General features: G+C 42.5%; 1 protein-coding gene across 1 annotated transcript in view; it reads left to right on the plus strand.

Moving 5' to 3' along the window:
- LOC116518577 (calcium-activated potassium channel subunit alpha-1) overlaps window positions 1-26256 on the plus strand; it is a 91082-nt gene that overhangs the window by 23804 nt on the left and 41022 nt on the right. Inside the window, exons 3-4 of the mRNA XM_032232078.1 lie at window positions 349-573; window positions 4015-4207. Of these exons, the coding sequence (XP_032087969.1) occupies window positions 349-573; window positions 4015-4207 (418 nt within the window). The remainder of the gene's footprint in view (window positions 1-348; window positions 574-4014; window positions 4208-26256) is intronic.

A 26256-nucleotide genomic window follows, 5' to 3' on the forward strand; every position in this document is an offset into this window, starting at 1 on the left:
AACCAGTAAATACCACCTCTGAATAGCCCTGCCCCCACCTATTCTCTGCTTCCCGAGTCCCAGCTGATTGGGAGGGAAAGGGGATTTTGCCTTATCCTTCCCTGCCACTCCCACCAAGCCATATCCACAGAACCGGTAGTAAAATGTGAATCCCACCACTGATTTAATCCTCTGTTAGATGTCATTGAGGTAAAATGGTGGAAGCAAATTCCATGTGTTCTCATGCACTGGTCTGCACAGGAGTGCTTGTTTCCACTGATGAATTTTGCTGGCCTTGAAAACTCTTCATTTCTTCTAACTCCTCCTTTCTCCTCCTTTTATTCTGGTTTTGGTTTTTTTTCCCCCCAGACCCGAAGTGAAGCTGCTATGACCGTCCTCAGCGGCCATGTGGTGGTTTGTATATTTGGAGATATGACGTCGGCACTGATAGGCCTGAGAAATTTTGTGATGCCACTCCGAGCCAGCAACTTCCACTACCACGAGCTCAAACACATCGTCTTTGTGGGCTCCCTGGAATATTTAAGGAGGGAATGGGAGACCATGCTTAACTTCCCCAAGCTCTCCATTTTACCAGTAAGTCTAAGGGCCTAATCCTTCCTAACTCCTTCCCTTCCACCCATCCATCCCTTCCTCCCTCTCCTTCCTTCCTATCTCCCTTCCTTCTCAAGACACTGTCTTCCTCCTTCCCTCTCTCCCTCTCACTGCTTCCTTCCTGCCTCACTTCTCTCATAACTCGCTATGTCTCCTTCCTTCATCCCTCCATCTTCCTCTCCTCCCTCCCTCCTTCCCTGCCATTGCTTCCTTCCTTCCTGCCTCACTTTTTTCCTAACACTGTCTGTCTCCTTCCTTCCTCCCTCTTTCCCTCTTTTTCTTCTTTCTCTCCTTCCTTCCTCTCATTGCTTCCTTTCTTCTTATCTTTCTTCCCAAGACAGTCTCCCCCCCTCTCTCCCTCTCATTGCTTCCTTCCTTCCTCCCTTCCTGTCTCACTTCTTTCCTAACTCACCGTCTGTCTCCTTCCTTCCTCTCCCTTTCCCTTCTTCCCTCCCTCTCCTCCCTCCCTTCCCCTTTCCTTTCCTTTGATCTTGGGTTTCATTGTTTTGTGTTGACTCGTTATAAGCCTGAGGACTTGGCCTTTCCCTGTTTGTTGTAGCTATGAAAACCAAGCCCTGAGAGACCTTATTAGAGGAAATTTGCTGAGGCGCTCCGTCCCTTGTCAAGGATGAATTTCAGCGGCTATCAGATATGTTAGTGATGTTGCTCATTGAACACTTGCCCGATGCCTTGCATAAACACAGTTTTGATGTTATGATTTTTCTTGACAGCAGGGCAATTATTAGTCATGGCATTATTTATGCCTATGAAACCTTTGAAAACGTTTTGTATTGTATGTCTATCTACCTGATCTCTTTGCCTTTGCCAAGATCTGTGGAAAGATCTGGTCTGTTAGCTTTCTTCTACCTAATGCACCAATAGGGAGATCTCATCTCTTTCTTAAGGGAATACAGAATGAAAGGAGATGAATTTCCTTATCTCTATAAATGAGGACAGAATTGAAGAGCCCCCAATTCAGAGGTGGTATTCAGCAGATTATGAACAGTTCTGGATAACTGGTAGTAGACATTTTGAGTAGTTCAGAGAACCAGCAAATACCATCTCTGGCTGGCCAAGCCCCCATCTATTCGCTGCCTCCCGAATCCTAGCTGATCGGAGGGAATGGGGATTTTGCAGTAACCTTCCCCTGCCACGTCCACCAAACCACACCCTCAGGACCTTCCCCTGCCATGGCCACCAAGCCGTGCCCACCATGCCATGACCACCAAGCCATGCCCACAGAACCGGTAGTAAAAAAAATTGAATCCCAGCACTGCCCCAATTCCTCACGATTTATGCACAATGAGCACTATTCAGTGCTCATGATAATGCGTAATAGATGCCTTTTACACCAGGCCAGGAAGAAAATCATCACCAGGTGTCTATTAAATATTTTCTTTGAATACTAGGCTTGGGGTTTGTTTTTTCTTCACCCTAAAAGGGCAACTTACAAAAATAAGCAGAATAAATGATAAAACAAAACAAATATAATCCAAATTGAAATCCATCAATATTTGGCTACCCTGTTTTCCCCAAAATAAGACCTCCCTGGATAATAAGCCCAATCTAGGCTTTTGAACACATGTGCTAAAATAAGCTCTTCCGCAAAAATATTGCAACACAGCAGCTGCCATGAGGTGACCACGCTCACCACCTCCTGCACCTCAAAAATAATAAGACCGCCCTGAAAATAAGGCCAACTGCCTATTTTGGGGATCAAAAGAAAACTGAAGGACACAAAATGGGAGATCACCATCAAAAATTAGTTGTGTCCTCCCTCCCTCCCTCCCTCCCCCCTCCCTCCCTCTCTCTCTCTCATACACACACATACACACACATCAATAGGCCTGGGCTGTGTTCCTCATAGCTCTAATTCTCATCCTTGCCAAATTTGCACACCTTGCACAATCATCCTGTTGTAATGTTTAAATCATCGAGTACTTTGAGGTATGCATTATAAACATTTTCCAACACATATAAACATGTTTTGCTAGATGGTCCAATTAGTAATTTTGCTGCCAAAAAAAAAAAAAACACTGTACATTTGGTGCTTATTAATTTAGTGTCTGTTTCTCTCCTAAACTAACTCTGACTTTGTTTAAGCAAATGTCATGATGGGATTGTTTAAAAAAATGTAAAACTTGTTACAGGCACTGCTTTTGGGGATCTCTCGTTCTATGGATGGATGGATGGATGGATGGATGGATGGATGGATGAATGGACAGAGCGATGGAGAGAGAGAGGGGGGAGGGAAGCAGGGACGGAGGGAGGAAACCCCAAGGAAGAGGGATTAAGTGGGGAACTAACCTTGAATTCTTGTGTTGCTGCAGGAGACTTAAGCCTGACCCTTCCTAAATTCCATAACATGTTATCGGTTCTCAAAGGATTCCTGTAGTGTAGGCAGAACATAATAGTCAACCTGAATCTTTCACATGAGGATCTGGATGGTTAGGTAGATATGGTTAGGGTTAGGGTTAGGGTTAGGGTTAGGGTTAGGGTTAGGGTTAGGGTTCGGGTTCGGGTTCGGGTTCGGATGGATGGATGGATAGATAGATAGATAGATAGATAGATAGATAGATAGATAGACAGACAGACAGACAGACAGACAGACAGACAGACACACACACACACACACACACACACACACACACACACTGCAGGTAGATAGTGTTAGTTTGGCATGACCTGACAAATGTGCGCCCGACAACAGTGCGGCCGACAAAACCGCGGCGATAAAACCGCGACGTCGACAGCGTGCCCATAAAGGTGTGTTGACAAAACAACGACGACAGAAGCGTGATTACGGTTAAGGTAAGGGTTAGGTTTAGGGTTAGGTTTAGGGTTAGGTTTAGAGCACACTTCTGTCGGCGCGCTGTTGTTGGCGTGCTTCTGTGCTCATTCGTCGGTGCGATTTTGAACTCACGTTTTTTCCCAATGGTTTTGTCAGCGCGCTTTTGCCGAGCGCACATTTGTCGGTGAACCTTAGTTTGGTTCTATAAGGGGTTCATTCTTTTCCATATCACTGGCACAAGTCCAGCATTTCCAGAAGTGGGTATCTGAACATGCCCCTCAGTCTGCTTTGAAGGACAATTGTTGCTCCAGGAGACTTACAGACCTTGTAAGTATCAGGCATGATGCCGAAGGTTTCCCATCATTCCCGCTCCTCGTTTGTTAGCAATCGCCTGACTGAGTATTGAGTCTTAAGACTAAAATGCTGCCATCAGCACCAGCCACCCTTTCTGATGAGCATGCTCCTTCTATTCCCTGGCATACAGTTAGACCCTCTTAATGTCAGAGCATTTAAAAAAAAGAGAGGATACTTGTTAAATCATTTCCCAAAGCTCCGTCTCGCTGTTTAATTTGTTTTCTTTCGTTCCCTTCCTCTTTCCTCTCTCTCTCCCCTCCCCCCTTTCTCCGCTGAAGGGTACACCATTAAGCCGAGCTGATTTAAGAGCTGTCAACATCAACCTCTGTGACATGTGCGTCATCCTGTCAGCCAATCAGAATAATATTGATGACACTTCGCTGCAGGACAAGGAATGCATCTTGGCGTCACTCAACATCAAATCTATGCAGTTTGATGACAGCATTGGAGTCTTGCAGGCTAATTCCCAAGGTAAGGACTGCCCTATAATACTTCTCCCCTCCATGGTGCCTTGAGGGGACAGGAAATGGCAGGAAGAATATCTCTCACTCAGTAATTCAAAGGGACCTTCCATCAGCTCGCTTGACGGTTAAACCTGCTGATTGGGAAGATGGGGCTTTGGTGTAGCACGCGGAGGAACAAAAGCTAATCTGGGGCATCCAAGAACCGAGGTCGATTGGGGAGAGAATCTCACTTCGTTCCCCTCCTTGTTCCGTCCGTAGAATTCTCGCCGTGCGTAACGCTGAAAGTTGTTGGGTTACGCTTTGCATTGCCAGAGGTTGCATCGCTTCTTGCTGAATGCAAAAGAGGATGACTTGAGCAGCATCTTTGTTTTGTCCACAAGATTATATCAACGGGGATGTCATATGATGCCAAAACAACACCTTTCAGGGCAGAGAAAAGTGAAAATAAGAATGATAATAAGGGGAGGATTTTGTGAAGATCTGCTTAACCTCTGCACAAAAATCCTTATAGTGTTGGTCAACATCCCTCTGATTTCAAAAGCGCAGCGCCTAAGAGCACTTCCTTCTGACTGTGTATTTTTTTGTTCTTGTTGTTGCTCCTATGTTTTGTTTGTGTTTTCCCAAGAGTGCAAAACAAATAACAATATATTAAACCTCAAATGAGCAGACCATCTGCAAAGGCTTGGTAAATTTCATCAGTGCTTCTAACCTGCCCTGAATATCTTGCAAGGTAGAAACGAACAAATAATAATTCTGGTCAATTGCTTTCATTCAAAAATCTACCATGAAAGATTCGATGGTCAAGGAAAACAAAAAGAAATAGTGATAGTGGTTTTTTTAAAAAAAAATCACTTCCTTATTTAAAACATGAATGTGATACGTGACAGCCACAGCTAAGGTTATATGATGGGTGCTATCTGTCTGCAGCAATGGGGTGCATTTCACATTTTGTTACCACTGGTTTGCTTTGCATGTGCCCCTTCCACACGTGTGCCTGGCCTTCCACACCTGTGCTTTGCTTGCACGTGTGCCTTCTGTGCATGCACCCAGCTTCAAACACATGCCTAAATAGGGCGGTATAGAGCCAGGGTGGGTGGGTGAGTGCCACCCGTGATTTCCGCTACCAGTTCTGACGAATCGGTCTGAACCAGCTGAATAACTCTGGCTGTCTGGCCATTTAATGGTTCTCTATTAGCATCAAACTATACTCCAGATAATTCTATAACAGTCATGGCTAACCTTTTCCAGAGTGAGTGCCTAAAACATGCAGGTGCACGTGTGAATGTTTCTGTGTGTGTGCCCAACCCCCCAAAATGCAATGCACACCCGCCCCCATGCATGCACCCATCACCCACGCATGGACATGTTTCCCCAGTGCCCCGTGCCCCCGTGCATGCACGCATGCCTCCCGCACATGTCCTGCATCTATGCATTTGCGCACATTCTCCCCACGTGCCCCTGCACGTGCCCCATCCCCCATGCAAGGGCAGCAGAGACCCGACGACCAGCTGGCCAGTGGGAAGTGTGCATACATGTGTGGTGGAGCTTAACTAGGGCGATGGCTCATGTGCCCACAGAGAGGATGCTGTCATAGGTTCGCCATCACAGTTCTATATTATTGTTGGGGCGCGACTGAGAAAACTTGAATTTTTGAATTGATTGTTAATGTTTATGATGTACTTCTAAACAAAATAATCAAGTTTCTTTTACATTTGTATCATTTTGGGGGTGGAGTAGGTGGAATATGGAAGTATATTCCCATTGTTTTTCTGAATTGTTTTTTTTTCACCAGTTTTTATAGCTCTGGGTTTTGTTTTGTTGTTGTTATTGGTTTCCCATCCAGAATTAGGCAGTTCTAATCCTGTATAGCTTTTGATAATCAGACAGCATTGTCTAAGTGCTGCCACCTAACTTGAGATTTCAGATTGTACTAAGATTGTACTAACTTGACTATTGTTTTGAAAGATACACAAACTCAATATAAAAAAACCCATATTCTTAAAAACTTCCAGTGTTGGAGCATTCACAACTTCTGGAGGCAAGTTGTTCCACTGATTCATTTATGAGAGAAAGAGACACTAAATTAATAAGCCCCAAATGTACACTGGGGGGTTTTTTGGCAGCAAAATTACTAATTGGACCATCTAGCAAAATGCAATGATGTCCTTCTTGGTGTTTATAAATTGTTCATCATATGTTTTAGCCTCCAGCCCCCTAATCATTTTGGTTGCTCTTCTCTGCACTCTTTCTAGAGTCTCTGGATCTTTTTTACATCATGGCGACCAAAACTGAATGCAGTATTCCAAGTGTGGCCTTACGAAGGTTTGCGCTGGCTTAAACCTTCCTCCTTATGCTGTTATGTTTCTTGAAAAGGAGACTGTCCAAGCTATTTATCAGACTCAGAAAAACACATAGGGAAAGTTATTATAATTTTGTTGCCAACTTGTTCCAGCTGGCCTGCTGAAAAATCCACCTTATTATATTTGACATGCTCTCCGAAACATGGATGTAGCCAGTTTTTGTATAGTAGTTACAGAATGGCCATGATGAAGCAAATGGTGCAAACTTTTAACTGTTGTGTAACGGAGACGTTATGGGTTTATATTCCTTACACAAGGGGCAGAATTAATCTGTGGCTAATGTCCCATTTTATCTATTTTTTTCCATTTGTTTTGGTTTGTAATGTTTACTTCACTTTACATTTTACTGAATTTATCTTTCTTATTATTAATTTGCAATGGATATCTTTGCGGCTTGACTTCAGCAGTGAAGAGTGGTTTATTATGCATATTATTTACTATGTGTATAGTAAAATATGTATAATAGAATACATTATTTGCTAATTTATGAGTAATTATAATACATAATATTAATATATTGCCAAACATATTAATAATATGTTCTGTATTATTATATATTGTAATGATTCATTAATAATAAATTACAGACATTAGTCTTCAGTTGGCAAGACATGAACAAAATTAAAGCAACCCATAGTCATGGTGCTTTAATTTCATTTTTATTAAATTTTTCAAGTGGGGATTGAGAAGCTGAGGCAAACAGAGGAAATCAGATGTATCTATACAATGACAAGAATCAAATACTGATTTAGACTTTGTGTGAATGAAAATAATATATATTTATTCCTTGTAATTGGGTACAAGAATAATTAGGACAGCTGAAGTTAACGTATGTGAATTATTCCAACTGTGACTTGAAAGTCACTTCAGTATTGGAAAAACCTTTTTGACCTAGGCTTCCCCAAAAAGCACAAGGCAGATTCCTGATCCCGACAACACCCCTTTTATTTGACAAATGTGAATTCCTCTCATTTACATTCAGCAAGGCCTGGCAAACAGTGGTTCAAAGGAATATTTATGACTACAGACCTTATCTATCTTGGAAAGCTGCCATGGAAATATTTTACAAACGCAGTCCTGTGCAAGGAGAGACTTGGCACAGAGTCTCTGAGATTCACAGATAGATTTTCAGACTCCTGAAATGAACAAACAATGAACGAAGCATTTCTTGCAAAAGCCCACTCCCCTTTCGCTCCTCTTTTATTTCCTATGGGAGGGGCCATTCATTGTCCACCTGTGGTCTTATTCCCAAGTTGATCCTGATTTCTCAGCTGTTCTTTTCTTCTGGCAGCTCTGCGCATGTGCACACTGGGAACAGGCTCCAGCTGTTCCTCTGCCTCACTGCTATCTAGCTCTGAAGGCAACTGAGAACTGCCAGATGACCTTGGTCCCTTCTCTGCCTCCGATGCAGAGCCCTTGTCCGAGCCTTGCCCAGCCTCATCACTGTCTGACTCTGATGCTACCACTGCTGGCAGGCTACAACACAGCCATGAATTTCTTTTTTAAAGTAGCTACATCCAATAGCAGAACCAAAATTTTAATCTTACATGTTTTCCTGTTCATCGTAATAGAGAATGGTCCACATGTACCGGAGTGGTGAAAAGAGAGCTGGATGTCCTAGTGGATCATCACTTAAGTATGAGCCAACAATGTGCTGCAGCTGCCGAAAAAGCCAACCCAATACTGGGTTGCATCAACAGAGGGATAACGTCAAGATCACGGGAAGTGATAATACTGCTTTATATCACACATGTAGAATACTGCATCCAGTAAGGTTCTATATTTAGGGAAGAAAAATAAAATGCACAGGTACAGTATAGGTGGTACCTTGTTCAATAGTAGTACTAACTGTGAGAGGGATCTTAGAGTCCTAGTGGACAACCATTTAAATATGAGCCAGCCTTGTGCAGCAGCTGCCAAAAAAGCCCACACAGTTCTAGGCTGAATCAGTAGAGGGATAGAATCAAGATCACGTGAAGTGTTAATACCACTTTATATGGTACTATATTATATCCCAATATACCACCTTGGTAAGGCCACACTTGGAATACTGTATCTAGCTTTGGTCACCACAATGTAAAAAAAGATGTTGAGATTCTAGAAAGAGTACAGAGAAGAGCAACAAAGATGATTAGGGAACTGGAGGCTAAAACATATGCAGGAACTGGGTATGTCTAGTTTAATGAAAAGAGGGACTGGGAGAGACATGACGGCAACGTTCTAGTATCTCAGGGGCTGCCACAAAGAAGAGGAAGTCAAGATAAAGCAGGACAAGAAGCAATGGTGAAAACTAATCAAGGAGAGAAGCAACTTAGAACTGAGGAGAAATTTCCTGACAGAACAATTAATCAGTGGAACAGCTTGCCTCCAGAAGCTGTGAATGCTCCAACACTGGAAGTTTTTAAGAAAACGTTGGAGAACCATTTGTGGTGTATGGTTTGCTGCCTAAGCAGGGGGTTGGACTAGAAGATCTCCAAGGTCCTCTTCTTCATCAGCCACCTCCAGACTTGGGGGCTGTTGACTCTCCATCTGAGGGCTGATGGACAGCCCAGGCTCCACCTCTCTCTCTCTCCCTCTCCCCCCTCCCTCTCTTCCCTGCCCCCTCTCTTTTTCTGATAGCTCCACTCCCTCTCCCCCCTCGGAGCTCTCAGGTTGCCTTGATGCTGACCCTGCTTCCCTTGCTGCCTCCTCATCTGATTCGGTTGCTGGAGAGGCCAGTGGCTGACAAACCACAACAGATTTACTTAACAACTGTGGCAAGAAAGTCAGCAAAATCCACTTAAAACCTCTCAATTAACAATAGAAATTGTGGACTCAACTGTGGTCGTAAGTCAAGGACTAACCAGTATTTGGAGAGGGATGGTTTTAGGTGGAAAGTCAAGCAGAAAGCTCTCCTGTCCAAACTTCTATAGAACATCAATATCAATTGGGATGTCGAAGGCTGTGTAGAGGCCTCCCCCTCCCATCTGTCCTTAATAAACAGGATCTACAATGGCCATAACTTCCTGTATCTATAAAGGAAGAGATGCTATTTCTGCAGGCCTGGCAGAGAGCTCACTATACCGCACCTTGCTCAATGCATTTATCTGGCGAGAGCAGCTGTCACTTCCTTTTTGTTTAATAGTTGGTGCATTATTCATCCTGAGAGGAAAAAAACATTTTAAATCATCTAATTCAGGTGCAAAACCTGACCCAAATCACTTTTCTGTTTTGAAATGTGTGGCAGCTGGATTTACCGCAGAGACCGCTTTTGTGTGCACTCCAACTGGACTCCTGGAAGTACTCTAGTTGAAGTAATTTGGAAAAAAAGACTTCAGAATGGGCTGGAAAGACGCCAATTGCACGGGAAGAGACCTAGAATGAAGTGACAGGTCAATGGCTCCCAGAGCATCATTTTAATGGATGTTTTTAAAAAAAAGAAGAAGAAGAAAAGGAGAAGGTTGCTTCCACAAAGAGCTTGACAATGACTCCCAAATGGGTGCCACGCTTCTCTGTCCACACTGAGCCAGGCATGGATCATAAGATCTGGAGCAGTGGTGGGATTCAAATTTTTTTTACTACTGGTTCTGTGGGCATGGTGCGACTTTGTGGGAGTGGCAGGGGAAGGATACTGCAAAATTCCCATTCCCTCCCCACTCCTGGGGAAAGGTTACTGAAAAATCCCCATTCCCTCCCCATCCCACTAATCTGCTTTCCAGCTCCGTTCTCCTGTTCAGGGCAACAAAAGAAGATCAGCTGTGGGGGCGGGGCCAGCCTATTTGCTGGTTCTCCGAACTACCATATTTTTCAGAGTATAAGACACATCTTTTTCCCTAAAAAAAAGAGGCTGAAAATCTGGGTGCATCTTATACATTGAATACAGCAATTTTTTTGCCTCCTGAAACCCTGCCTCCTTCACCAAAATGGCCATGCATAGCCTTTAGGAGGCTTTCAGAGTGCTCCTGGGGGCTGGGGAGGGAAGAAATGAACAAAAAAACCAGGCTCTTTTTTGCTCAATTTTGCCCCCCCCCAAGTCCCCAGAAGCACTCTATAAGTCTCCCAAAGGCTATGCATGTCCTTTATTTGACAAAATTTTTTTTTGCTTGTTCCCCCCCCCACTCCCCAGGAGCACTCTACAAGCCTTCCAAAGGCTATTCATGCCCCTTAAAAAAAGGACCCATTTTTGCGAAAAACGTGCTGTTTTTGGGAGGTCTGCAGAGTGCAAAAACTTTTTTTAAAAAAATTACCTCTTCAAAATCTTGGTGCGTCTTATACCCCAATGCGTATTATACTCCGAAAAATACGGTACTCAAAATTTTTGCTACTGGTTGTCCAGAACCTGGGAGAACTGGCTGAATACCACCTCTGATCTGTAAGTAAACTGGTTTTTCACTTTCAGGAACTTGAATCACTCCTCAGCTCACCATTCCATAGTTCTCCTCCTTCTGGTAGCTACAAAGCTTTTGGAAGCCCACCGTATCTTTGCATCGGACCCTGAAGAAGACAACGTTCATACTCTCTCATCCCTCCAACCCCCATGCAGAAAGAAAGATGGAGAATCAAAGTGGAAGGCAGCTCTGATTTCAGCTGCTGAAATCCTAGATCAGCTACTTTTCCATCCGTTACTGACACCAGACATCAATAGCTTTGTTGATTAGGATTAGGAAGCCTAGAATGGCCTTCTAGAGTATCACATGTATGTTAAAAAGGATGATGATGATTTCCATTTCCTAATGTGGTTTTTAAAATACTGCGATTTTATGCCTAGTGAGGGATGGATATCACTGTTATTTGGCTAATGGGAAAGGAGAGGGGGGAGGAGGAGGAGAGTTGGAGGAGAAGGAGAAAAAAGGAGGAGGAGGGGAAGAGGAGGAGGAGTAAGTGGAGGAGAAGGAAGAAGAAAAGGAGGAGGAGGAAAGGAAGGAGGAGGAGGTGGTGGTGGTGGTAGTATTTCTGGAAAAAATAAAACTACGCCCAAGGAGGAGCAGGAGGAGCAGGAGTATTCATCTCTCCTGTCCTTATCTTGCTATTAGTATACTTTGGTCTTCCCCAAATATTCCTCAGATATTTAATGGAGGAATTTCAAAACAATTCCTCACTGAATTTTGCTTCAGGTAACCTTCCAGCAGCAATGGAAAATCTGTCCCAGAGAGCTTTGCTAGTCATTTCCTCCTCTCCATTTTTGTGATGCCGAAATTACTCCTTTGGGGTTTTGGTGATGAGGAGCAGAGTGGTCTCTTATCGATACATCTTGGCATCTTGACGAATATAAACGGTTGACAAAATGAGCTTTGCAGACTTGCCTGAAAGTTCTATGTGACCTCTTTGTCCCTCTCCCCAATCTGTCCAGGCACCACAAAACAAAGTTGGCTTGCTATTGATTGATTTCAGCAGCAGCTTACTGGAGAAAGTGGGGAAAAAACAATTGTTTCAGTGCCACACAAGCATTGCAGCTATAGTCAAGGTCTACAGTTAGTGGTCATGAATGGTTCCACCACAAAACCGCGGTCGACTAAAGCGCGCTTGACGAAACCGCGTACCTGACGTCATCACAGCACGACGAAAAAAGCACGCTGTGAGCGGTAAAGCTAAAATTAACGCGTAAACCTAAACCTAACCCCCCCAAACCTAACCCTAAACCTAACCCTTAACCTAACCCTAAACCTAACCCTAAACCTAACCCTTAACCTAACGCTAAACCTAATGCTAACCCTTAACCTAAACCTAACCCTAAGCCTTAACCTAACTCTAACCCTAAACCTAAACCTAACCCTTACCTTTACGTGAATCGGCTTGCTTTAAAAGCGCTTTTTAAAGTGCCCTTTTTTCTCCGCGGTCGTTGTTGTCGCGCTGCTGATGACGTCAGTGACACACTTTAATCGGGCGCGCTTTAGTGGACCGCGGTTTTGTTGTGCCACGGTCATGAATGCTGACTCAGCCATAAGGACTGTCACAACTTACAATAGATTGCTCCTAACAACAATAGCCCCGTGGCCGGTTTAAATGCATTGTTATTTGCCAGTTATTGAAGTTGATATCCCATCTAATTAAGTGAAGTCAATCTATAGTTTATATTATTATTTATTGTAAAATCTGTGCTGTGTTTCTGTTAATACATATTGAAAAACCTAGGACATTCTTCCTCCTTCCCTCAGTATTTAGGTACAATTTTTGATCAAGGTTGTTGTTTTACATAAGAGAAAATGGTACAGTTACAGAACCCTCTTCTGTGTTTCTGTAATGGCTTTTCTTCGTACTATTTAATAACTTTTGTTTGGTTCTTTCTAGATCCTTCCTTCCTTCCTTCCTTCCTTCCTTCCTTCCTTCCTTCCTTCCTTCCTTCCTTCCTTCCTTTTCTTCTGCAATACACTAAAAGAAGCAAGTTCACAGAACACCAAGGACGCCAAAGTCGTCGTCGTCCTCCTCCTCCTCCTCCTCCTCCTCCTCCTCCTCCTCCTCCTCCTCCTCCTCCTCCTCCTCCCTATAAATACTCCTCCTTCCACAACTGATGATGTTACCTAGTTGGGTCATGAAATGGCTGCAGGAAAACAAGCAAGCTCAGAGAGCACCAAGCACCCCAGAGTCGTTGTCCTCCTTTTTCTTTTTTTCTCCTCCTGTTTCCTCCTCCTCCTCTTTTTCTCCTCCTCTTCCTCCTTTTCTCTTCCTCCTCCTCTCTACAAACATTCCTCCTTCCACAACTGATGATGTTACCTCATTGGGTCATGAAACAGCTGCAGGAAAACAAGCAAGCTCAGAGAGCACTAAAGACCCCTCAAAAATGACCGTGCATGGCAAGATTGAGAGAAATAAAGGGGAGGAATGACAACTATAGTGGATGGGTAGAATCAAAGAGATTAATGGAATCTCCTTAGAAAAGTTGTTATTATTATTATCGCAACAACAGAATTGTATCACAGAGGCCAGTTGTTTCGCCAGATTTGGCATTGATTACTAGTCGGGCCCCACTCAGGGGCCAAGGACGTCGTAACGTATTTTCGTAATATGGATGCAGATCCAAGCAGTGCGGCTTTTTGCATTTGACTGATGGTGATTTTGTCAATTTTTAACTGTTTTAAATGTAATTCCAGTGCTTTTGGAATAGCACCCAGTGTGCCGATTACCACTGGAATTACCACTGCTGGTTTGTGCCATAATCGTTGAATTTCGATTTTTAAATCCTGGTATCTTGCGATTTTTTCATGTTCCTTCTCGGCGACCCTGCTATCACCTGGTATTGCGATGTCTATGATTGTGACCTTATTTTTCTCAACCAGTGTGATGTCTGGTGTATTATGCGCCAGTATTTTGTCTGTTTGTATACGGAAATCCCACAAGATCTTGACCATCTGATTTTCGGTGACTTTCTCAGGCTGATGTTCCCACCAGTTTGTTGTTGTTTTAATATTATAATTTTTGCACAAATTCCAATGGATCATTTGTGCTACTGAATTGTGCCGCAATTTATAATCAGTCTGCGCAATTTTTTTACAGCAGCTGAGTATGTGATCAACAGTTTCATCAGCTTCTTTGCAAAGTCTGCATTTGGCGTCATCAGAGGATTTTTTGATTTTGGCCTTAATGGCATTTGTGCGGATAGCTTGTTCTTGCGCAGCCAGGATTAGTGATTCTGATTCTTTCTTTAATGTACTTGCTGTTAACCATAACCAAGTTTTTTCACAGGAACTATTAAGGTAACGTCGGAGGATATCAGCTGTCCCAAGTAGGGTGTTTTTTTTTTGTAGAATTAGAATGTACAAGTCCGGTAAATTTAGAATTTCCAAATAGTGAGGTAGCCCTTTAGGTATTGCTCCAAGGGCTCCAATTACAATTGAGACAACACTCGATTTCTTTTTCCATAGTCACTGTGGAAAATGGTTGATACGGGTTGCTGCCAGCGTCCTAGGTTTTAATCAGGTATCTTCTTAAAATATATGAAGTTCCGAGTAGCACAGTTTTTTGCAGTTCCACTGGTGTTATTGCAGGAAGCTGCAATTTCTTGATGTGTTTTTTAAAATTCTTGGACATGGTACCAAGTGCCTCCATGACAATGATGATGATGATGATTCAAATATGAATGAATGTGTGAGTTGCGGAACAGTTGTGGTTATAAATATTCTGTCCATTTTCCCCCATTTTGAATTCTGTGCTCTTTTGGAGTTGCAGAAAACAAAATATTTTCCCCTATTACAATGCAGGAGAACCAGAACAGATAAATGACAATTACGCTTAACCAGATTTATGTTCCTTGTAGCCACTTTGCTTGGAGTGATAACTTCAGATACCCACCCTCAATAATGTAATGATCTTGGCTGATGATTTAAGCTGCTGCTTTGAATTCTAGATGATAAGAACAATGAATTTCATTAGAAAGCTTCTCCTCATTGAGTCTCGTGGCTGAGGAAGGGAAGGGGAAAAAAACAGAATTGCACTGTAATATTTTTTTTCTTCCCAAAGATATTACAAGACAGATCACAGTGCAATGGTTGAGATGCAGTTCTCTCTGAATGGCTTCAGCTTATGTCAGTTTTCCCTAGGAATTATCTTTGAACCACATAAGTAATTCTGCTATGAGATCCATTTACAATTCTTGTAATAGGTCTGGTATATAAAGAGAATTAAATAGGAGGGAGATAGATGACTCAAAAGGACACGGTGGCTCAGTGGCTAAGATGCTAAGCTTGTCGATTAGAAAGATCGACAGTTCAGCGGTTTGAATCCCTAGCGCCATGTAGCGGAGTGAGATCCTGTTACTTGTCCCAGCTTCTGCCAACCTAGCAGTTCGAAAGCACGTAAAAAATGCAAGTAAAAAATGGGAACCATCTTTGGTGGGAAAGTAAGAGCGTTACGTGCACCTTCGATGTTTAGTCATGCTGTTCACATGACCACAGAGACATCTTCGGACAGCACTGGCTCTTTGGCTTAGAAACGGGGACTAGCACATATGTGCGAGGGGAGCCTTTACCTTTATCTTTAGATGACTCAAGAGAAACTGGCTTTTCTAAGGCAGTCCTTAGGGGAGTTCCCCTATACCAGGAGTGTCAAACTCAAGGCCTGTGGGCCAGATACAGGGTGCTTGGATCTGGCTCATGGGACTGCCCCCTAAACAGTGATAGAACGGCCTGTGGTGCCTCTATCAGCAAACATGGGGCTCCGAGGGTAGTCCATGGCCCCCATTTTTAGCTATGATGGCCTCCCGCAGCCCTCTGCCAGCAAAAATGGAGCTCTGGGGTGGGTGCAGTCCCCTCCAACATTAGTGACAAGATGGCCATGCCCCCCTGCCCCCCCAGTCAAACACAACCTTGATGCAACCCACAATGAAATCAAGTTTGACAACTCTGCCCCATAGTATCAGCCTTTATCTCCAGCAGTACAGATAGTCCTCGACCTACGACCACAATGGAGCTCCAAATTTCTATTGCTAAGTGAGACATTTGTTCGGTGAGTTGTGCCCCACTTTATGACCTTTCTTGTCACAGTTGTCAAGTGAAATTATCTGCATTGGACATTAATGGCCAACACATACCTTCCATGTACTATTCTTCAATGTACACTTAGTTTACATGTGCAAAAGTCTACTACTATCTGTTGAAAGCGTGTTTCAGGATGATGCATGTTCCTACAATGGCCAAGAGTTGTGTGCAGAATATGATTCCCACAAACTGCAATCACATTTCCAAAGTTTGGTGTACTCCTTCCTTGCATATGGTGTCCATGTGCCTAGAGATGCTAAGGTAGAACAGAGACTCTTAGTAAATGGTTGGATTCTGAAATTTGATCCACAAGAATTTGGGAAGATAAATATTAGCAAATTGTTGTTCCTATATAAGTACTAGCTGGATATCCATGCTTTGCTATGCAATTATGTGATTGGGCTTGATAAATTGACACTTAAAGCTTGAATGTATGTTTTACTTTCTCATGAAAAACCCTTGCTACTATGCCATGTCTATCGTGAGATTTTTGTCCTTATTTCAAGAGCTGTATGATTTCTGGCCGTTTAAGATTGCAGGTAAATGTAATGAACAGATCCGGTCATCCAAAATGGTGCACATATGTCATTGCATCTTGAGTTCGCTCATGCATGTACCGGGGTGGAAGGCATAGACATTTTGGTGAGGCACCGATCTTTAGTACTGTAAGGAGCCCCAGATCTCTCCGGACTGGAATGTCTGCCAGTTTCAACTGAGGTAATGGAATGTGAAGTACCTGGCAGTTGGAATGGAGTTCTTTTCAAGTGGGGAAGGGGAATAGAATGTCTAGCTCCTTAGCATCAGAGAGTGTTAATATAAGGCAACTAGCAGTGGTAACAGAATTCTTTTCAGGTGGGGAGGGGGAGTAGAACTCCTTAGCATCATAATGTGTTAATTTAATACTGTAGAGGAGATACTAATGATCTGATGATCATTTCAAATAATCCTTTCTTAGCGAGCGCCTAGAAGCCAAGAGGAACATACATGCCAAAATTCAAGTTTGTAGGCTTTACAGTTCTGGAGATTATCTCTATGTTGTTGTTCTTTTCCCTAATTCCCCAACATCAAGCTTCCATGAGTGTGTTTTACAAGAGTAAGGAAGGAAAGATTCCCAGAATGCTTACCTTATTACTTGAAATATCTGTCTTTTCATAGACCCTCGGCATGCCATCTTGCGCTCCAAATGTATTTTGAAATCTGTCCTTCATGTCTCTTTGAAGAGATGACGGAGAGACATTTGTGTCTCTTTAATTATAGCAAGAACGTTAACAGAACTTATTGTGCTGACATAATATTACTCTACATCAGAGTATGTGGCAGATTTGAAAACAGGCAAATTCTAACCCACAATCCTCTTTTTCCACCGATTAACATTCATATCTGCATGGATTCTAGTAATCTATTTTTTTTTTTTTTTACTTTTATTAGGGAAATGTTGAAAGGATGAAAAAAATCAATGCTGAGGTGTTTCTGTCATTAGTGAAAAAGATCAAATATTTGTCATTTCAAGCTAAATAGTATTTGAATTAGGATCTGATTATACATAATCAGGTTACATAAATATGTTCATCATCATCATCATCATCATCATCATCATCATCATTATCATCATCATCATCATCATCACATTTTCCTTCTCAAAATATCACAATTTGAGGTCTGCAGGCAGGTTTTAGAGGAAGAAAAAAAGTTGGTAGTTAGAGTAGGTTTTACTTGATTGATTCAATGCAATTTTTGATGACAGTGCAAATTTACAAGAATATATTATTGTTTCAACTAACAATGATTAAATGGTAAACTGGATTAATGAAGAATGCAAGCTTCTCCACAGCAATTCCATCATGGATATCTTTCTAATGAGTCTTCACTGTGTAAGCAGAGTTACTTTTTGAGATGAAACAATGATTTATAAACTCATAGTTAAGGGAAAATGAAGCTTCTTGCTCTAGGCGTTAGTTATTCGCTCATTAAGCCTATCGGGATTTAATGTCTGCCTTGGTCCACTTCTCTGTGTTGTAAGAGCCTGAAAATAGATAAGGTTGTACGGAATCAATCAATTTTTATTACAATCACAAACCAACATTCTTGTATGGAAATAGCTGAAGCTTGGTTAAAGCTACTTTTCATATTTACGTTCAAAGTCTCTGCGATTCTAATATGAGACAAGCCAACTCTAGTTAAAATTAGTAAAAGACTGCAAGTGGCTATGTGTGTATATGTGCAAATAGAATAGAATAGAATTCTTTATTGGCCAAGTGTGATTGGACACAGAAGGAATTTGTCTTTGGTGCATATGCTCTCAGTGTACGTAAAAAGACAAGATACATTCGTCAAGGGTCATAGGTACAGCTCTTAATGATAGTCATAGGGTACAAATAAGCAATCAGGAACCAATCAATATAAATATAAATCGTAAGGATACAAGCAACAAAGTTACAGTCCTGCAGTCATAAGTGGGAAGAGATGGATGATAGGAACGATGAGAAGACTAATAGTAATGCAGCCTTAGTGAATAGTTTGACAATGGTGTGGGAATTATTTTTTTAGCAGAGTGATGGTGTCACTAAGCACACAATGTTGCACATGAACTAGAACACTATTTTTATTGAAATTTAAATCCTTTGAGTTATTCAGACCCCTCCCATTTTTTTAAAAAAAAATCCAATACTTCAAAATAAAATTTAAGCCACCCCATGTAAAAACCCACAAGTGCTCTTCATGAGCATTAATTATACACCAGGCTGGGAACCTGTTAGCCTCTCTGCATTATGAAATATTAAATCAAAATGCTTCCCGTTTCCCAGATGTCCCCGCGATAAATACGGCAGTCTTTGGAAGCCTCTTGGAACCAATTTTTTTTTTTTTGCCCGCAAATTTATAGTTTTGGTATCCATTTTCTGAAAACCCTGTTTTATATGAAGTATAGCACTCTTGGTAGTTTTTAAGGAGCAAACTCGTCTGGGCTACTCAGCGTAGACAACTGCTCTCATTGAGATGGTGCACAAGGGAGCCAGAGTCAAAAAGCTGCTTTAAGATGACAAATGGGCCAAAAACATTATTGTCTTTGATTGCATGCCTTACATCATCCCCGGTATATGTCGGAGGTAGAGGGCCATGCTTTATCTTTAGCTGTTTTATAAATATTTAAGCCCCTTGTAGTTGCCTAAAGATATTAAAGCATATTTTTACAGGGGCCTGGAATAATAAATATTATATGTAGTACAAAAGACACAACAAAGTGCTTTAATGAATTCGTAATTTCCTCTTCACTTTTTATTGGAATATAGTTTATGTTCCAGGCGTTCCACTTAAAGGATAGGACTCCAGCCCATTTCCAGACAGCGCAGGAACTAATGGTAAATGTTATTAGAGCTGTTTTTTAAAAAAAAAAATATGGAAGGAAATTCATATTAAAAGGAGTCCTGGGAATTTCATGAAATCTTTCTTGCCTGAAGGGGCATGTGAGTAAATGACATTGAGGGATTGAGGTTTTTAATCAAAGCCTTCGAAATACCTTAACTTGGAATGATCTATATTAAAACCCATTGAGTGCACTTTTTTTTTGTAACTCTGTGGACTTACCAGCTCTTTATTTGCTTCAATTGCTTTGTGGATTGATCTAAAACTCACAGATATATTTAGTCTCAATTTAGTCACATTATTTGAGTAAAGAGCCCTGATGGCACAAGGGTTAGAATCAGTGGTGGGATTCAGCCAGAACCGATTGTTAACTTTCTGAGCAGTTTGGTGAACTGGTTGTTGGAAGAAATCATTAGGGCAGAGAACCCATTGTTAAATTATTTCAATCCCGCCACTGGTTAGAATGCAATAATTGGAGGAAATTCCACAAAGAAGAAGGGGTCAACTTTTGTTGAACGCACCAGAAGGCAAGACAAGAAGCAATGGATAGAAACTACTCAAGGAGAGAAGCAACCTGGAATTAAGTAGAAATTCACTGGAACTGGAAGCAAACACTGGAAGTTTTTAAGAAGAGATTGGATAACCATTTGTCTGTGGTGGTGTAGGGTTTCCTGCCTGAGCATGGGATTGGACTAGAAGACCTCAAAGGTCCCTTCCAACTCTGCTATTCTATTCTATTCTATTCTATTCTATTCTATTCTATATCAACCAGTGGAATGGTGTGCTTCAGAAATTGTAGGTGCTTTCATCACTGGAGGATTTTAAGAAGAGTCTAGACCAAAGATGGCAAAACTTTTTCATACAGCGTGCCAAAATTACGCACATGTGAGCTATTTCGCGTTCGCATAAGCCCACTCAATCTCCCCGCCCACTTGTGCATCAATGTGCGACCCACCTGTGCATGCGCTTGACCCCTCCACAGGCTCCGGAGGCTTTTCTAAAGCCTGGGGAGGGCAAAAACAGCCTCCCTTCACCATCCCAGAAGCGGATCATTTCCAAACTTCCAGTTGGGCTGTTGGGGCTGTTTTTCACCCTCCCCAGGCTTCAGGAAAGTCTCTGGAGGCTGGGGAGGACTAAAAATGACCTCAATGGCCCAACCCGAAGTTTGTTCCTGAACATGGGCATTTTTCATCCTCCCTAGGCTCTGGAGACTTTCCTGAAGCCTGGGGAAGGTGAAAAACAACCTTCACTCCGGAAGGGTGAAAAATCAGCTGATGGCTGGTGTGCCACCAAATATGGATCCACATGTCACCTGTGGCACGTGTGCCGTAGGTTTGCCCTCACAGGTCTAGACCATAGGTGTCAAACTCACCACATCACATTGCCATCATGTGATGTATCATGACATTTTTTCCCTTGGTGGAGCTGGGGTGGGCGTGTCCTACGTGTGATGCATCCAGCCCATGGGCCCCCAGGTTGACACTCTTGGTCTAGACAATCACTTATATGAAATCCATAGGTTCTCCTGTTTGAGCAAGAGGGTGGACTAGAAGATCCCCAAGGTGCCTTCCAGCTTGATTCTGATTCAGTATTACAGGCAAACCCTGCTCACAGTCTGGAGTTCAATCCTGATGAGACTCCAGGTAGACTCAGCCTGTTATACTTCCGACATCAGTAAAATTATCCCCCAAATTGTTGGGGGCAACAGGCGGACTCTGTAAACCACTCAGTGAGTGCTATAAAGCACTACGGAGTGGTACAGGTCTAAGTGCTATTGCAATTATTTGTATGAAACTACGACCACACCCTGTTCAAGTTTTGTCTTTTAATCACTTTTCTACAGGTTACCACAAAAGCTATATCTTCTTCCCGGGCATCTTAAAAGCATCACTTGTGCAATTTTAAATAGAATAGAATAGAATAGAATAAAATAGAATAGAATAGAATTCTTTATTGGCCAAGTGTGATTGGACACACAAGGAATTTGTCTTTGGTGCAGATGCTCTCAGTGTACATAAGGAGAATAAAATACATTCATCAAGAATAAAAAGATACAATATTTAGTGATAGTGAAGATTACTAATAAGCTACCAAATCGTACTAGTAAAGAAAAATAAAACAATATAAATTGAAAGATACAAGAAACATCGTTAGTCATAAGTGGAAAGAGATACTAGCATGGAAGAGAAGAATAATAGTAATACAGTCTTAGTAAGTTATTTGACAGTATTGTGGGAATTAGTTGTTAAGCAGAGTGATGGCATTCAGGGAAAAACTGTCCTTGTGTCTAGTTGTTCTGATGTGCAGTGCCCTATAGCGTCATTTTGAGGGTTAGAAATTGAAACAATCTATCATCTTTTATCAATACAAACAAATTATGATGTAAGCTTAGAGAATTGCATAGGGCTACTGCCTTATTTTCCATTGTAATAGAATATAAGCGTCTACCTCTTGAATATTTCACAAAAAGTTCATGAGCTCCCAATGGTAGCCTACTCTGTGTAATGTTTGCTAATTACGAACAACAAAACTAGACATTCCAGGCTGGTAAATGATGTGACCCTTTCCATTTTAATGAGACAACAGGATTTTTTGCAAAGGGATGTTGTTTCAGTGCTTAATGGTGTCAGCAATGTTGTAATTGTAGGTTGAGGCATATTAACCAAACAATCCTTGAATATGAAGGGTTTCTTGGGAACAGTGTCTTGGGAAAATAAAACTGAGTATTATCATTAAGCCTGTGTCGTTCGTAGGCTGCTAATCACTTACTTTATTATGTGTGTATCCATTGTCTTCCTTTAATTGCTCTTTAAATTAAAATTAAAAATAGTTCCAATGCCCAGAGCGGCTGTGATAGTATCTTGATTATGAAGATAACTTTGATAAAGTGGAACATGCCAACAATGCATTATGAGAATCACAGTGATTTAAAGTTATGGTTAATAGCAGATATTCTGCTTCTGTTTTTTTTTGGGGGGGGGGTTGCCTCTCCCCCCCTTGTTCTGGCACATATTGTTTGTTTAATAGATTGTTATTTATATACACTGAGACAATTACATAGGAAGGTTCATGTATTTCAGAATAATTGCTGCAGAATTGGCTTTCCAGAAGAGAGCATTAGCAATACTAACCAAGATTCAGTCTCTCTCTCTCCCTCCTTCCTTCCCTTCTTCTCTCTCTTTCTCTCCATGGATACCACACATATAGATGAGGAATTATGCTGAAGATGTGTGCCTAAAGTATGTTGCCATGTACAAATTAGGTACATGTAGTCTACTGAAAAGAAGGACTGGGGGTGACATGATAGCGGTGTTCCTGTCAGCTTCTGCCTTGCTGTTGCTTCAGCTGCCATGAAACGGGGAGGGAGGGCTGGTATTTGGGAGGGGTTAATCGATGTGCTGGAGAAGTCTTCTAGGATGTTCGAGATGCTCAGATGGCGCATGCGTGAGACCTTCCCGCGTAGGATAACGGCCTCGACATTCCATCTTCGTGATGCCTTTTGAAGTTATCTCACACCTGACACTTGAAGAACTTATGATTGGACTGAAGCTATGATCCTAAGGGGTGGGGAATGGGCTATTCTATATAACACTTGCTTTCGCGCCTAATTAAGTAGACTTTGCTTCGCAACTGCTTGCTTACCATTTATAATTAGTAAAAGTACTTTGGATTTCTTCCCATGGAGTCTCTTAGTCTTCCTTTCCTAATTATGTAATGGAGTGATGCTGACAAGAAGCAAAGTCTACTTAAACCCTTTCCAGGAGATTTACGTCTACCGAGAAGGGAGGTAATGTCTTCCCCGATCAGGGAGGAAGAGGGGGCCGTTGGAGGTGCAGATTCCAGCGGAGTAGGACCTCCCGACCTTTCGCTACACGAGCCCGGCCCGCCCGACCTCTCCCTACACGAAGATTTATTTCAACTGCAAATTTCCAGCCAGCCTGAACCTCCCCCACCCCGATGGTCAACTTCGGTGGGACAAAGAGAGGCAGAGACAAGCTGGAATGCTGGAATCACCCAAAGGCAACCCCGACAACCATCGCTGGAGCCGGGAGCTGTGAGAAAACCCCAGACGAGTGAATTCCCTGATTATTGGAGTCAAAGGTACTTTGGGGAAAGAAGGGGGGACGATGAAAGAGACTGGAGAAGCTGGCAACACCAGGGGCCCATGAGAAAACCCCAGAGGAGTGAATTCCCTGATTATTGGGGTCAAAGATACTTTGAGGAAAGAAGGGGGGAGGATGAAAGAGACTGGAGAAGTTGGCAACATTACCCACGCCCGCCGTCTCCCCCTCCCCCTCGGCCTGCTTCACCCCCTGCGGCTAGAGGTTTTGCTGACCAAGGGGGCCCACCCCCCCGAAGACATCGGATGGCTAAAATCCCTCCCTTGCCTGTGCGTTACAATGGTGATTCTGCTGGCCTGGCCTCTTTTCTTATGCAGGTGTTTAATTACATGGAAATTTATGGCCGAGATTTTGAGACTGACATCATGAGGGTCAGAATGGTTCTTTTGTCTTTAGATGGTGAAGCTGCCAAATGGTCAACTGCTTTGCATATGTCTGGCTCTCCCCTCTTGGGGAATTTCAACCGCTTTATGGAGGCCTTCCGCCAACGTTTTGATGACCCGTTAACGGAGAAGCGGAGCAAATTGAAATTTATAACCTTTGAACAGGACGATAGACCTGTCGCCCAGTACATCCAGGAATTTCAGTGTCTTTCACAATACATGAGAGGCTGGGGGGAGGACGCCCTACTGGACAAATTTGCTTCGGGGTTAGATGAAGACATTTATCAGCAATGTGTCAATCGTAACCTGCCTAGACGTTTGATCACGTGGTTTGAGCACGCAGCGGACGCTGAACTCGACTTAACCCGGCTCCGTTATGCTAAAGAGGAAAGGAGGAAGCGGAAAGAGAGGGCTGCCACGAAAGGCATCACGAAGATGGAATGTCGAGGCCGTTATCCTACGCGGGAAGGTCTCACGCATGCGCCATCTGAGCATCTCGAACATCCTAGAAGACTTCTCCAGCACATCAATTAACCCCTCCCAAATACCAGCCCTCCCTCCCCGTTTCATGGCAGCTGAAGCAACAGCAAGGCAGAAGCTGACAGTTCCAATATTTGAGGGCTGCCATCAAGAAGAGGGGGGTCAACCTATTCTCCAAAGCACCTGAAGGCAGAACAAGAAGCAATGGGTGGAAACTCATCAAGGAGAGATTGAGAAACTAGAACTAAGGAGAAACTTCCTGACAGTGAGGACAATTAACCAGTGGAAGGGCTTGCCTTCCGAAATTGTGGGTGCTCCACAGGGGTGCGTTCCTGCCAGTTCTAGCCACTTCTATAGAAGAGGTTCCACAAATCTACAGTGCCGTTTAGAACTGGTTCCAGCTCCTTCCCCCCGCCTGTCCGCACATCATCAAGATGAAGAGCGAGAGGAGGAATTCTGGGAGTTGAAGTCCACAAATCTTAAAGCTGTCAAGTTTGAACACCCCTGGGGTTTTTTTCCTAAAGGGTTAGGGGTACAAGGGTCTTGTAACTTGACAGCTTTAAGACTTCTATGCTTCAAATGCCAGAGTTTCTGAGCCAACATTTTGGTTGCTAAGCAAGAGCGTTGTTAAGTGAGTTTCACCACATTTTACAAGTTGGCCATGCCCACCCAGTCACATGGCTGGCAAGCCACTCCCACCCAGTTACATGGCCAGCAAGCCACTCCCACCTGGTCACATGGCTGGCAAGCCACTCCCACAAAGCAGGCCACACCTACAGAAGAGGTTCTAAAAAAATTTGAAACCTACCACTGGTGCTGCATCACTAAAAGTTTTTAAGAAGAAATTGGACAACCATTTTTCTGAAATGGTATAGGGCAGTGTTCCCCAACTTTTCATGGACCGGCCCAGGAGTGAGTAGAAGGCACATGCAAAACTATGTGTGCAAGCGATGTGTGTGCACACCCTGCTATATCACATCAAAAAGGCGAAAGATTTATATGATCTGAAGAGAAACCAGAGTGCTATATCACATCAGGCTTTTCTTAAATTTTAGATTCAAAAATTGTAACTCATTGAAGAGGCTTGCTTGATATTTTTGCTTTAGAAATGGGAAGATCTAGGGAGAAGAACTCCAGAGAAAAATAAATGAATAGACATACCCCCAAATTCTTAGAGAAAAATAGGAGACCCCCCCAAAATTGAAGAAAAATATTCTACCCCCTATTTTTTTTTAAAGTGGCTTCCTGGCTCATCAATTTTTTTGTTCTTGGGGTATGACTGTTTTTTTTCTTAGTTTTGATATCTACTTTCTCCTGAGTGTACAAGGCCTGTGGATATTCATCTAACAAACAAGCATGGTGGGGAAAATTGAGAGAAAATTCCTGTATAATGCAGTACGATTTGCAGCAGTGACATCTGCCCCAAATTGCAATAATGTCATATTGAGGAAATGCCACAATTACATACTTGCTGCAGGATTTCTGACTCAAGTAGGTAAGATGCGGCATTTGCATAACGGCATTATGAAATATGTGTCATAATTTTCCTCCCTCGTGCCTTCCCATGAAAATATCAAAGGAAGCAGAAGCCAGAGTTTATAGCTAGTTAATAAGGGGGGGGGAGGGCTCAGATGCCTAATTCTTAGAAAAGAAATGAATACTCAGGCGGTTTAAAGAGACCGATTATGCTATCAGTTACCTTTTGATATCAGTGTGCAAACGATATAGAGTATCCAAATGTGTATATAAATCATGTACACACTTGTGCCAGTCACCAAGATGCAATTATAGAATCCCATCATTTGATGAGGACACGAGTTGTGTCAGGATTTCAAAGCCATCCATCTCTTTTGGTAATCATATTGATGCATTCTCATTGGGTTCATTTTCATTGTTTATTTTA

Source organism: Thamnophis elegans, chromosome 15 (genome assembly GCF_009769535.1).
Source record: "Thamnophis elegans isolate rThaEle1 chromosome 15, rThaEle1.pri, whole genome shotgun sequence".
Lineage (NCBI taxonomy): Eukaryota > Metazoa > Chordata > Lepidosauria > Squamata > Colubridae > Thamnophis > Thamnophis elegans.